The 14,504-nt window shown below is 39.3% G+C and overlaps 1 protein-coding gene across 3 annotated transcripts in view; it reads right to left on the bottom strand.

Annotated features, from left to right (window-relative positions):
- Positions 1-14,504, bottom strand: part of OTUD4 (OTU deubiquitinase 4) — a 48,209-nt gene that overhangs the window by 17,129 nt on the left and 16,576 nt on the right. For 2 of the 3 annotated variants that reach the window (XM_021100662.2, XM_084972774.1), the window contains exons 6-13: positions 14,363-14,444; positions 12,598-12,730; positions 9,698-9,755; positions 9,327-9,444; positions 9,172-9,236; positions 6,392-6,486; positions 3,401-3,501; positions 3,106-3,292 (exon numbers count right to left, since the gene is read on the bottom strand). In XM_021100662.2, coding sequence (XP_020956321.2) covers positions 3,106-3,292; positions 3,401-3,501; positions 6,392-6,486; positions 9,172-9,236; positions 9,327-9,444; positions 9,698-9,755; positions 12,598-12,730; positions 14,363-14,444 — 839 coding nt within the window. Of the gene's footprint in view, positions 1-3,105; positions 3,293-3,400; positions 3,502-6,391; positions 8,390-8,688; positions 9,237-9,326; positions 9,445-9,697; positions 9,756-12,597; positions 12,731-14,362; positions 14,445-14,504 lie in introns of those variants that run through there. The other variant, XM_084972775.1, reaches the window with a different exon arrangement.

Raw genomic sequence — 14,504 nt, 5'->3', positions numbered from 1 at the left:
CTCATTTAGATCTGAAGGAGAAATCAAAACCTTCACAGATAAGCAAAAGCTGAGAGAATTCAGCAACACTAAACCAGCCGTACAACAAATACTAAAGGAACTTCTATAGGCATAAAAGAAAAAGAGAAGGAAAGAAAAAAGAGCAGCAAAAGCAAATCGAAAGCAAGTAATAAAATGGCAATAAGAACATACATATCAATAATCACCTTAAATGTTAATGGACTAAACGCCCCAACCAAAAGACACAGACTGGCTGAATGGATACAAAAACAAGACCCATATATATGCTGTCTTCAAGAGACCCACTTCACTTCTAGGGACACATACAAAAACTATTACAGGTAATATAAATACCGTTCCTACCATGTCTAACAATTTCACAACAGTGGGAAAAGAAAATTCATAACCTACAGGAAAAATATACTGTCACAATATGAAGAGATATAATCTTGCTAAAAAGAGTGTAAAGGACACAACTGATAACCTGATTCTTTTACCTCTGAAACAAAGAACAGCCTTTTCACATCCTCAGTACCACTTAAAGTCACATCCTAATGCCAACAGGGCAGATGTCAATCCCAGAGTATTAGGAAAAAACAATGGAGCAAATCTGGACCCTCAATCTCAGACCAGTCCTTCTCAAAGCCCAGTAGTGAAAGACTCCAAAGGAGTCTCTGGAAAGCCAGTGCTACCTCACCACTGCCCTATCACCCACAGCCAGCCGCATCCCCTCACCCGCACAGGGCATTGAGGCCTTCGGCTATGCCTAGCTGGAAGGAAAATGCCCAGCACAGGTGTTACTCTCATTTTCAGCACCTGCATAATGAAAACAAACATGACAATCGAGCTGGGTTTTGTTATATATATATATTTTTTTGTATTCTCCAAAGGAAAAAACAACATCAAGGAGAAAGAATAACGTGAGAGGTCATGCTCAACATTACTGCTCTCATATTCTACGAGAAGTCAATTGCTGTATTAAATATTAGAAATAAAGTCAAGATAAATTCAAATGGGCTTATTAAATCAATAGTGTTAGCTATTTTAGCTACAAATTTCTAAAAAAAAATTTTTTTAGGGCTGCACCCATGGCATAGAGAGGTTCCCAAACTAGGGGTTGAATCAGCCTACACCACAGCCCACAGCAACACCGGATCCTTAACCCACCAAGCAAGGCCAAGGATTGAACCTTTGTCCTCATGGATGCTAGTTAGATTCGTTTCCACTGAGCCAAGAAGGGAACTCCTAAATTTCTAAATTTTGATGAGAGTTTTTTAAAAAGCTTACTCTAAATATTCTATCAGCAGCAGCGGTCTCTAAATAACTTTTTTTTTGGTCTTTTTGCCTTTTCTAGGGCCTCTCTCCAGGCACATGGAGGTTCCCAGGCTAGCAGTTTAATCGGAGCTGTAGCCACCGGCCTACGCCAGAGCCACAGCAACACGGGATCCAAGCTGCGTCTGCGACTTATACCACAGCTCATGGCAATGCCGGATCCTTAACCCACTGAGTGAGGCCAGGGATCGAACCTGCAACCCCATGGTTCCTAGTTGGATTCGTTAACCACTGAGCCACGACAAGAACTCCTCTAAATACATTTTAACACACTGGTAAAATTCATTCTCACACCCACAGCACTAAAGGCTAACTGCAAATACAGCTAGGTTCCTATGTAATCAATCACAACGTCAAAAATTCTCCAACGCTCCCTGTGTATGTACCCACTGCCTTCTGTCGTCCATTGTTTTATATGCCAAGTAATACAGAGCCAACAGGGAAACCAGAAAAGGACCTCTCATTCATCTGTCTGATCATTCTTCTGGACAGAACACTAGAATCACACTGTTTCAGCTTGTGGTAAACTAAATGTATTTAAATTAGCCACTGATTTGTCTGTGTATTTTCTTTGTTAAACCTTTAAGACACAAAAGAGTATCTTTGCGTGTTCAAGAGAAAAAAAATGCTTGTCTAGTCTACTAAAAAATGAGGTTTTTTTTGTTTTTTGTTTTTTTTTTTGTCTTTGTCTTTTCTAGGGCTACACCCATGGCATGTGGAGCCCCAGGCTAAGTGTCTAATCAAAGCTGTAGCCACCAGCCTACACCAGAGCCACAACAACGCCAGATCCAAGCCGAGTCTGTGACCTACACCACAGCTCACAGCAGCATCGGATCCTTAACCCACTGAGTAAGGCCAGGGATCGAACCTGCAACCTCACGGTTCCTAGTCAGATTCGTTAACCACTGAGCCATGACAGGAACTCTGAGAATTTTATTAAAGGAAAAAACCTCAGCATTCTCATTGTGGCTCAGTGGAGTTAAGCACCTGACATCTGTGAGGATGCGGGTTTGATCCCTGGCCTGGCTCAGGAGGTTAAGAATCTGGCGTTGCCACAAGCTGCGGCGCAGGTCACAGATATGCCTCAGATCCCACAGGAGACATGGCCAAGTTTCCAGAAAGAGAACAGCCTTGACTTAGGATACCTCTTCTCAAATTAAGTTTCTCCAAAGAATATAAACTACTCCACAGCTCTATAATCCACTCCAAGGAAAGGCAGATAAAGGAAAAAATAAAATCCATAACACAGGAAACTTGGCTCTGAAGTTCTCTTCTCTGGATATTTGGTCAGAATGCTGATAATTCATGATTACGTCAACCCATTTAGTATTGGACACATTACCACAAAAAAAAAATCCCAACTTATCAGAACGAAATAAACTGACATTTTGGGTTAAGTTCCTATATAAAGAAGGAACATCTCCATCCTGCAAAGAATTAGGAATGCAATGTAGAATCCAATATTTAACACATTACAAACTACCAGAAAATCATTAAATGCCAGGATAAGACTTCTCTAAGATAAGATCTCCTAAATTATCTGAAAAAAAGTGATTCAAAAACAAAGATGACTTATCCTACAAAGTAACTTTGAATTGTTTAAAGAGCACTATAAAGAACTGAAATCACTTTTTTTTATGAGCAATGTAAAACTTTTGATATTAATGCTACTGATGAACAAAAAACTGTTAACTATTTAAATTCACATAACATGGCAAGTAAAAGAAGTGCTTCTCCCTTGATTGCTACTTCTCCTGCATTCAGGAAGGTTACCTTATCATCTGTGAGGGTGTCCTGCTAAGATTTTTGTGCTCACTGGAGGGTTTCTGAGACTGCAACCCTGCATAATGACTGGAGAATGCATGCTGTCTCACTCCCGAAGGGTGCTGGAATCGAGGAGGTAGTGCTGACGGGGCTTTTATTGGCTTGCTTGGATTCTTTGGCCCTCTGAAATCCACGTCTGTGACAAGAAGCCAAAAATTTCTCGTAATTTCCCTATTATACGCAATCCCAAGTACCATCCCATTAACCCTCCCACCAAAGAAAGACTAAATTGACATGCTTTTACCAGAATGGAAATTCTGCCCAGAAGGAGGTTTTTTCATCTTCTTCCCTGACACTGTGTTCCAGCTTTCTGAGGGAGGTGGTTTGAGGTTCTTCGGTGAGTGTCTTTAAAAGGAAGAAAAAGACTTGTAGTAACTTAAAGTACCCCAGGAAGAATATCCACTTATGTATTCTATAGAAATATCTTATTTTCAATTTACATAAGAATTCCCAGGAGTGCCTGTCGTGGCTCAGCGGAAATGAATCTGACTAGTATCCATAAGGATTCAGGTTCAATCCCTGGCTTCACTCAGTGGGTTAAGGATCCAGCATTGCTGTGACCTGTGGTAAAGGTGGCAGATGTGGCTTGGATCCCAAATTGCCGTGGCTATGATGGAGGCTAGCAGCTGCCGCTCCAATATGACCCCTAGCCTAGGAACCTCCATATGCCATGGGTGCGGCCCTAAAGAGACAGCAACAACAACAACAAAAATCCCATTTTCAGTTCTTATCTTAAAAACACATTAAAGTATAAAACATTCAGCAAGCTGGATGCAATTAAATCAAATAACATGCCATAAATCAAAAGCATATCTCCCCTTGAATAGCCAAAACAAATCTGAGAAAGAACAGAGCTGGAGAAATCAGGTTCCCCAACTTCAGACTGTACTACAAAGCTACAGTCATCAAAACAGCACAATACTGGCACAAAAACAGAAATATGGATCACTGGAAAAGCATAGAAAACCCAGAAATAAACCCATGCACCTATGATAAAGGAGACAAGAACATACAAGGGAGAAAAGACAGTCTCTTCAATTGAGTGGTGCTGGGAAAACTCAATAGCTACATGCAAAAGAATGAAATCAGAACACTTTCTAACACCATACACAAAGATAAACTCAAAATGGCTTTAAGACCTAAACGTAAGACTGAATACTATGAAATTCTTAAAGGAAAACATAGGCAGAACACTCTGTGATATAAAATGTAGCAATATTATTTTTGACCCACCTCCACAAATAAATGAAAATAAAAACAAAAATAAACACATGGGACCTAGTTAAGTTTAAAAGCTTTTGCACAGCAAAGGAAATCATAAACAAAGCAAAAAGATAACCTGCAGAACAGAGCAAAATCTTTGCAAAGGAAGCAATCAACAAAGGATTACTCTCCAAAATATACAAACATCTCATACAGATTTATACCAAAGAAACAAACAACCCAATTAAAAAGTGCTCAGAACTAAACAGACATTTCTCCAAAGAGAGGCAAGATGGCCCAAGAGCACATGAAAAGATGCTCAGTATCACTAATTAGTAGAGAAATGCAAATCAAAACTACAATGAGGTATTACCTCACACCAGTCAGAACGGCCATCATCCAAAAGTCTACAAACAATAAACGCTAGAGATGGTGCAGAGAAAAGGGAACTCCTTTCCAATGTTGCTAGCAATGTAAATTGATGCAACCACTATGGAGGTTGCATAAAACTAAATACAGGTGTTCCCATTGTGGCACAGAAGAAACGAATCCGACTAGGAACCATGAGGTTTCGGGTTCGATCCCTGGCCTCACTCAGTGGGTTGATGATCCAGTGTTGCTGTGAGCTGTGTGTAGGTCACAGATGTGGCTCAGACCTTGCGTTGCTGTGGCTGTGGTATAGGCCGGCAGCCATAGCTCCGATTAGACCCCTAGCCTGGGAACCTCCATATGCCTCGGGTGCAGCCCTAAAAAGCAAGCAAACAAACAAGCAAACAAAAACCACATTAAAAAAACACCCTAAATATAGACCCACCATAGGATCCAGCAATCCCACTCCTGGGCATCTACCCAAAGAAAACTCTAATTCAAAAAGATACATGCACTCCAATGTTCACTGCAGCACCATTTACAATAGCCAAGACATGGAAGCAACCTAAACATTCGTCAACAGAGGATTGAATAAAGATGTGGTATATATATACACAGTGGACTATTACTTGGCCATAAAAAAAAAAAACTATGCTATTTGCAGCAATACGGATGGATCCAGAAATTGCCACATGGCGTGAAGTAAGACAGACAGGGAAAGACAAACAAGATCACTAACCCACATGGAAAAGAATCTGAAAAAGGAATGGATATACCTATATGCATAACTGATTTACTTTGCTACGCACCTGAAACACAACTTTTAAAGTAAACTAAACTCCAATAAAGCTGATTTTCTTAAAAAAGCCTCTTTTCTATCCTCAAAGAACAGAAGACTAAAAGGCCTTAATTACAATGTAAGCAAATATGAGGAAAAGAGGGAAAGACAACTCTTCTGTTGGCTGTGGTAACACTGCAGCTGATGTGGAGGAAGGGAGGATCCCTTACTGCACTAGTGACACAGGCAGCTGTGTGTCTAAGACAAACGGTGTGACATTTGGGGATCTGCTTTCAAATATTTCAATTCCACTCCTATCTTTTCTTAAAAGGATAACAAGAGATGAGGAAAGAATGCCAAACCACTGTTGATTGCTAAAGTAGGGTGACAGTTATATTGGGGTTCACTGTACTATACTCCTCACATTTGTGAATGTTTGAAATTTTCCTCAGTAAAGTTTAGGTGTGATTTACTACCTTTTCCTCTAATAAAGGCGACAGCAACTCAAACAAAAATTGCTCTACTGTATGACAAGTATTTCACTCCTCCATCACACAACATTTACTGAAAACTGCAGACACGGCAGCAATGAATGACATTAGAAATGAACACGGTCCCTGTCCTCTGAAGCTCCCACTGTAGAGTTACAATACCGTCAGTTTTCTGAGCTGCCTTAGTGAAGAATGGCATATTTTAAACAGTAAGCAACAAAATAAGTATTAAACACTAAATTTGGACTCAAACTATTCTTTGAAAGATCTAAACCAAGATATTAATGCATTTAACTGAATTTGCAAATGCACAGGTCCATTCAGAAATGCTCGGTGTTTATACTCGGCTGAATGGAACAGACAGTGAATGCCCCAGTGGAAGAGCAATACATACTTCTTTCCAAGTTCCTCGACCAAAACCGGCCCGTTCTGAGAGTGAACCCCTTGAAAGTCGGCATTAGAAAATCTTCCGTTGTGCTCCAGCCTAACCTGTTAAACAGTCCACAAAGAAAAATCAGTCACCTGAATCTCCCACATTAATTATCAGTTTTTAAACCGTTATTTCATTTCTGAGTGAAGAGAAAATGAACATATGCTATGAGTTCAAAAGAGTGCACAGTATTGTCTCTGACCGCCCAAGACCTCTGTACTGCTCTATCCAAGATAAAACACTCTTCTTTGTCCTCAAAGTTTTTCAATTGTCCTGGTTCTGAAGACAGGGCTATGGCACCACACACTGGGTGGGATTCCAGGTCCGGCTTTTCTACTCAACAGCAATAGGACCCTGGGCAAGTGACTTATCTCTTGCTTCAGTGTCCTGTATGCACAACGGGGCTAATTACAGGACCTCCATCACAGGACCCACGGAGATGGAATAAGGCACCTATGATATATATATAAAGGCACCAGCTTGCACACAGCAACCACTCAACAAAGAAGAGCAACTATTATTAGAATTACTATTATCTCCTCACTCTTGCAATATTTAAAATATTAAAATATGTAAATGTGACCTTTTTTCTCCCTGAAAATAGATCCATCATGTCTTCTCTAATATACTAGTGGTTATTACACAAGAGCAAATTGTGACAGAAGAGTAAGCCTTTAGGCTCCCTCCTGCAGCCAAGCGGTACACACTGCACAGGGCACTGCCCGGCACTGCCCCGGGAGCCGGAGGTACACACCCTGCTTCAAGCAACCTCCTCCTCCTATCAGCAAAGGTGTCCCTCGGCACTGGTTCCAGTATCTCCCTCAGATGCTCAAGTCCCTTACGTAAAATGGCACAGTGCAGAGGGCACAGTCCATGGCCACAGAGCAGAGGGACGGCCTGACAGCAAGTCAAAGTCCTCAAGCTGAGGCTTCATTCTTCAATCACAGCAGAACACTGCTGTCCTTTCTTCAAGTGTGTACAATAAAAAAGAATTTTTCTGAAGTTAGTTTTTAGTAAAAGTTTAAACTATGTTTACACTATGCTGATCTGAGTAAATAAAAGTCATCTTTGGGTCATAGCACTTTCCATAATAAAATTTCAATTACATTTTAGCCAAGTGAAATAGCCAAGTGGTATAAACAGCAACGGAATACTCTTAAAAAGAAAAACATTAAAACAAGTATCTGCTTTACCACTGACCTTATCAACAGCCATTGACTTTACAAAAGCAACTGAAACCTCAAAGGAAATATGCTTGACTTAAACTAACAACACAATTTTAGTGATGTAGCAATAAATAAACAATCTCCTCTCCTCCACTAAGTGGGGGCGAGGAGGGAGGGAGCACCTGGATTTACTCTTTTAGTCTCTTCCAAGTTTTCCCAATCACTGCAGTAAAAGATTCTCCAATTCTGTTCTGTAATTAGCACACATTTCTGACAATCCTATAAGGAAAACTAAATGAATCATACCGTCTTCCTTCGCTCCTTTCAAATACCCTAAATCAGAACACTATGCTAAGTTCCTAAGGTCAAGTCTGTCACTGACAGCCAAATACAATCCCATTCCCCAGATACTTTTCACAAACCACTTTTTCACAAAGGAAATGGGGTCTCTTCCATGAGTCGAGAAGAAATATTTGTCAATGGCTATTTTAGTTTTTAAAAGGAAACACTTTTTGATGGAGATCACTTTTGATGAAATTTATCTTCCAAATACAACTATTTTATAGTGTGTGGGCTGTTTTTGTTTTAGAAAGAGTAATTTTTTCATAAAAGTTTCTCTAGTCTTATCATTTTAACACTTTGGCTGGAAGGGAGAGCTGTGCTGTGTGTTCTAGGATGTCTGGCACTGTGCCTGGGCTCTACCTTCCAGATACCAGTAGTACCTTCACAGCTCTAACATGTCTGCAGACACTGCTACATGGGAGTTAGGGGTGCAAAATCACTCCAAATAAGAACACTGATCTGGAGTTCCCGTCGTGGCGCAGTGGTTAACGAATCCGACTAGGAACCATGAGGTTGCGGGTTCGGTCCCTGCCCTTGCTCAGTGGGTTAATGGTCCGGCGTTGCCGTGAGCTGTGGTGTAGGTTGCAGACGTGGCTCGGATCCCGCGTTGCTGTGGCTCTGGCGTAGGCCGGTGGCTACAGCTCCGATTGGACCCCTAGCCTGGGAACCTCCATATGCCGCGGGAGCGGCCCAAGAAATAGCAAAAAAAGACAAAAAAAAAAAAAAAAAAAAAAAAAAAAAAAAAAAGAACACTGATCTAAACCCACCCGTTTAAGCCCAGAGATGTAGCTTACTCAAAGTAAGTGGCAAAACTTATTGTTCATTTTCCTCTCTCATTCCAACAACCACAAAATTATGTGATCTATCAAAATCTTACAGATGACTTTCATAAACCAAACTGACCTATAATGTCAAGCTTGAATCAATTTCAGTAAATTTGTCAACTGTAATGAAAATATGTGAAAATCTAAGATGTTACTGTTACTTCTTTGAAGCAAGTAATATCAAAGGCTGAATTAAGTTAAAGATCATGTGATAGGATGCCATGATTTAGATACATGATTTTGGTCATGTACTGAAAAGCTACATAGCTGCTGTAACTCTTAAAAAGTACATCCAATAAAAGATATTCTGAAATCCTAAATTAATATATCCAAACTTCAGCTGTTTTCTTGGTTCCTATTAGAATAAATACATTTCAAGTACAATCTTTTCTTCCTCTAGATAATCACTTACCTGGCATTTATCTCCAACTTCATACTGTAAGCCAGCAGCAATGGAATAATCATGTTTTTGTTGAGCTGTAAACGGTATCAATAAAATATCAAGTTAACTCACTTTCAAACGCCACAAAACAAATTTACAGAAAATGCACAGATTTTGAAACTCACCTTGTTTAGACTTCAGCCATATTTCATATTCCACATTTCTATAGACTGCTGGATTGAGTGACTTAAGAACCTTTCTAGACAAAGGAAGGCTGGGAGAGTTCCCATTGCTTTTCGGGTGCTAAATAAACAAAGTCAGGAAGTCCAATCAACACAGAAACGCTTTTAAAACATGTTTGAGATATGCATAAGAGTAAAATTAAAAGAAGAAAACTTTAAAAATTAGGAAGTCACCAAAAATGTCTTACTAATAGATGATCCTGACTCTATTGAAAATGTACCAGAAAAGGGAAAAAAAAATAAGACTATAAATTCAGATGCTTTCTGGTATGGGAGAATTAGTTTAAAACCATTAAAAAAAAAAAAAAAAATACCTGATCACTTGACAAAGCTTTAAATCCATACACATCATTAACAGCGGTGGTTTTACTCCTACGAAGAAAGAAACAGAGCCATCATGAGGAGTACAAAAATGTTTGCATGTAATTAACTTAACTTATTCTAACCTCATTTAAATCTCAGTTATATTCCAAAAAGCCAAACCTATATTCCAATGAGCTCAAATTTTAGTTGTGTGCATATATATGTACATGTATGCATGTGTTGATGTACACATATGTGAAAGATCTTTATCAGTAATTCTTACTGACTCAATCAAGACACAAAGGAAATAAACTGAAATTTGGGTTGGTAGAGTAACGTTTAATTTAAAAATTTCATTTCAAAATACAGACAAGCCTCCATTAAATAAATTATTCCACTCCAACATGATATATTCCACTGAGAGTAGATACAAACTAAGTAAGTAATATGTTAAATGCTGATAAGTCCTTTGGGGAGAAAAAGGATAGTAAAAAAATGAGTGTTGAGACCTAGACTCAAATAATAAAAGTGACATAAGGTAAGGACTTGCTGTCTTCCTGAATAAAAAATTAAAGATGATGAAACAGCAAACCATATGGCTACTCAGTAGTGTAAGCAGACGGGGCAGCAAGTAAAGACTCTGGGGTAGCCAACAGGCTGGTGGGCTGGACAGAATGATGGCGGGTTGAGTGAGTGAAGAGATGAGAGGCAACCTGCACTCTGTCATCCAATTCCTTCTCCTTAATAAATCAATCTCCAGACTTCAGGACAATCTCTAAATCTAAACCTTTAAATGCAGCAGTATTTAAGAGACCCCCAAGCATCTAGTGTCTGGACTAAAAAAGCACCCTAATTTCCAAGACTTCAGGGGCTCATCATTATGAGTGTGAAAAGAATCCAAGACATCCTTGGTCTTTCTTCCTTATTACTATCATGCTGTCTATCTTGCCACAATTATGCAGCATTGTTCCCCACGTGAAGCTTTGTCCTCCCTAAGCTAGACATGACATAAGTAAAAAGAAATCTCAATAACACAACCCAAAGTTAATTAAAAAGGCTTCATATTCCAAGGACTACAATAATATAGTATTAAAAGAAAATGTGAGGAATTTCCTGTGGCCTAGCAGTTAAAGGATCTCTCATTGTCACTGCTGTGGTTCAGGTTTAATACCTGGCCCAGGAACTTCCCCATGTTAAGGCCAGGGAGAAAAAAAAGGAAAATTAAGCGTTACAATGAGCCCACCATCCCCGGTAAACATCTCCAGCTCACTAGCCTTTGCTCCAACACTGCACCTACCAGCTGACATTCCAGCCCCAGCTGTTGCTAAAACCACTAGCAGCAGCAACCAAACGGAAGTCCCCCCATATCAACTAAAGGAAAAAATTTTAAGGAGCTCATCATTCATTCTTTCTCCCAACTTCCCCTACACTCAAGGACTTGCCTTAATCTTACTAGGTACTCGGAAAAAAACAAGCAGCAGAATTTCTACCTATGCAAAGTTAGTCTACTCTAGTATTAAATTTATAGCAGCAAACCTAGATTTTAATCTGCCTCATTTCTTTCTTACATAGAAATAGGAGTCAATCAAAATTTCAGTCAGGATCAGAAAAATTTAATTCAACAGATGGCTGGAATTGCAGATATAAGGAGATATATCCAAGTAGGTAATAAAGAATTAAGATATACTGAGGCTTCCTTTCATACTTCTCTAGTTTCACAGTATGTAACACCAAGAATACTTGCATGCTCTCAAAGAAAGGAATAATATACTTTTAGCTTCACAGAGAATGAAACAGGTTGATTCTTATAAAATATACAGTAAACTTAACACCACTGATAAAAACTAATATGCACCAAGACTGATAAAAACTAATATACACTGGAGACGCTCTCTAGGAACTAGGCTATGCACTGTACATGTTGCCTCATTTAAATCTTATACATTCCCCATTTTAAATAAATACTAATGGGAGTTCCCATCATGGCTCAGTGGAAATGAATATGACTAGCATCCATGAGGACACAGGTTTGATCCCTGGCCTCGTTCAGTGGGTTAAAGATCTGGCATTGCCTTGAGCTGTGGTGTAGCTTACAGATAAGGCTTGGACCCCGTGTTGCTGTGGCTGTGGCATAGGCCAGAGGCTACAGCTCCAATTCAACCCCTAGCTGAGGAACTTCCATATGCCTCGGGTGCAGCCCTAAAAAAATAAAATAAAGAGAAATACTAATATATGCTCATTATATAGCTCGAGAATTGAGGCTTCTTAGTGAATTTAAATAACCTGCCCCAAGTACAGTTAGCTGGCAGGAAGCCAGGACTGAACCAGGTTGTGATGTCCGCAGCCCACGTTCTTAAACACTACCCTATACTCTTAGGCGGAAAAGAAAATAAGCTTCAGACTCAAAGATAATACAAACAACGTAAACAAGGGCATCAACCAGAGCTGCTGATACACTATACCCCAACTTTGGATTTTTATTATATACATATAAAAAGGAGGTATTATCTAAGAAAGAAAAGAAGAAAAAGTCAGGGAAATCAAAATGACCACTTTTTCATCTCTGGATATATAAGCAGTTGACAGACTACCCTTAACATTTTGTAATACACACACAGATAAGTAGGACCAAATCTATTCCAGAGATAGGTACATCATGATAGATAAAAATAGATGCTAAGCAAAAAACCAAACCAAACCAAACCAAACCCCAACTTTCAAAAGAAACAGTCCTGTAATAGAAATGAGGTAAAATTAATGGCAGGGAAAAAGAAACTCCTGCCCCAGATTGCTGTATTTTAGGAATACCAAAATACCTCAATTTGTGAGGCAACTCTGTGCAGAAACATTTACTGAACTGTTTCTTTGTATGGCACTACAAAGATATTTTAAGACCGAATTTTATTCTTACTTGCAACTATCATCCTCTGAATCGGAGATTTCACTGTTGTTTTCGTCAGCTACTTCAGAGGTGTCTAGTCCCATCAAGATTTTACTAACATCAGTTTTAAACACCTTCTCATACAGTAATTCATAAAGGAGAGCTGTAATTAACAAACAAGAAATGTTAGGCAACATTAACTCATTTTACATTCTACCGTAAAATTGAGATTGCCCAGGCTTCTAAGATCCCAACTAGATACCTGCAACACCTTCTGGTCTACAATACAAATCAATCAGCAAGTTACCTAGATAGAGAGCAATGAGAACTTCTGTCTTTGCAGTTAATTACTTCAAAATCATTACCTAAGACACTGACATTCAATAACACATAAAGGTACCACAACTGTGAAACAAGTATGATAAAATTAAACAGGCACATTGAGCAATGACAACACTCCACACACTGTGCTAAGCCTTTACACATCACCTGCATACCTAATCCCAGCACAGTGCAGTGTGCTTAAGAGGCCTGGTTGGAAAACTTTAGGAACATTAAGACTGCTAGAAAAAAGATAAATTTTCATAATGGACTAAAAAGAAACTTATAAAATGTATTCTCAGCAACCACAGAGGCATATTTAGACAACTTTTTATGTAAAAGAGAAAAAAACCAAACTCCAGAAAACAAAGAAATATGTATTACCAAGTACTCAAAAATACACTATGTATGGGATTTAGGATTCTCATTTGTTTTAATCACAGTAATCTTTACAAACACAAGTGCAGTAAGAATTTATCAACAATGGTGCCCACCCCCTAGGCGAGTCCCCAAGAGACCCCCTCTCTCACAGACCATCCCAATATCATCTAAGGCACACACAGGAACTGACAAGTACAGGGCTGTCCTTCCCAAAGCTGGGAGAGGAGCAGGACACAGCCCAGGATGCAGAGAGGTAGACTTTCCTATCTCAAAAAAGATCAGTTTAAAAATCTTACATTACATATACCTTCACTGGTCAGTCCCAGCTAAAGAACAGAGGAAAAAGCAATCACACACCCAGTACGCTTTGTATGAATGATGTGCATATTGTCAGAATAGTTGAGAAAGAAGATAAAGTAAGAAGGTAGGAAGCAGCTACCACAGCAGTTAATTCTCAACTGGGGAGGAAGGGGAGATTATCCTCCCAGGAAATACTTGGCAAAATCTAGAGACAGTCTTGGCCATCACCAAAATGAGAGACAGGAGTTCCCATTGTGGTGCAGTGGTTAATGAATCCGACCAGGAACCATGAGGTTGCGGGTTCGATCCCTGCCCCTGCTCAGTGGGTTAACAATTCGGCGTTGCCGTGAGCTGTGGTATAGGTTGCAGACGCGGCTTGGATTCCGCGTTGCTGTGGCTCTGGCCTAAGCTGGCAGCTACAGTTCCGATTAGACCCCTAGCCTGGGAACCTCCATATGCCATGGAAGCGGCCCAAGAAATGGCAAAAAGACAAAAAAAAAAAAAAATCAAGCTAAATAGTAACAGCTTTAAAAACACACAAATTCTTATTTTACTGAAATTAAATTACTGCCAGAAAAAAATAACTTTATATTTACAAGCCAAACGCTAATCTTCTAGTGTGTTTTTTTCCTCCTGAAACAAGTTTTTATTACAGTATCAACATTTTCGGTAAACTAAGGTGCTCAGAAATACATTTTTATAAAACAAAACAGTATATCTGCCTTGACTGTTTGCATTAAGACATGCTACTGAGGAAAAAAATTCCCTATACAAACACAAGGCTGCTACTTACATTGACACATAGCAGAGCTCTCTTTATACTTTATGGGATAGACAATATCATAATGATTTCCATTGGAAAAACACAGTAACACCTGAAAGGGAAAAACAAAGTACATCTTTCAGCCCATGACACATGACATTTACTCAACAGC

Source organism: Sus scrofa, chromosome 8 (genome assembly GCF_054392235.1).
Source record: "Sus scrofa isolate SSC_HxYL_T2T_F1_AM1 chromosome 8, Sscrofa_HxYL_maternal_Yorkshire_Landrace_v2.0, whole genome shotgun sequence".
NCBI classification, from domain to species: Eukaryota; Metazoa; Chordata; class Mammalia; order Artiodactyla; family Suidae; genus Sus; species Sus scrofa.
Note: the sequence above shows the minus strand (reverse complement) of the source record. Positions and strands in the feature narration are given on the sequence as shown.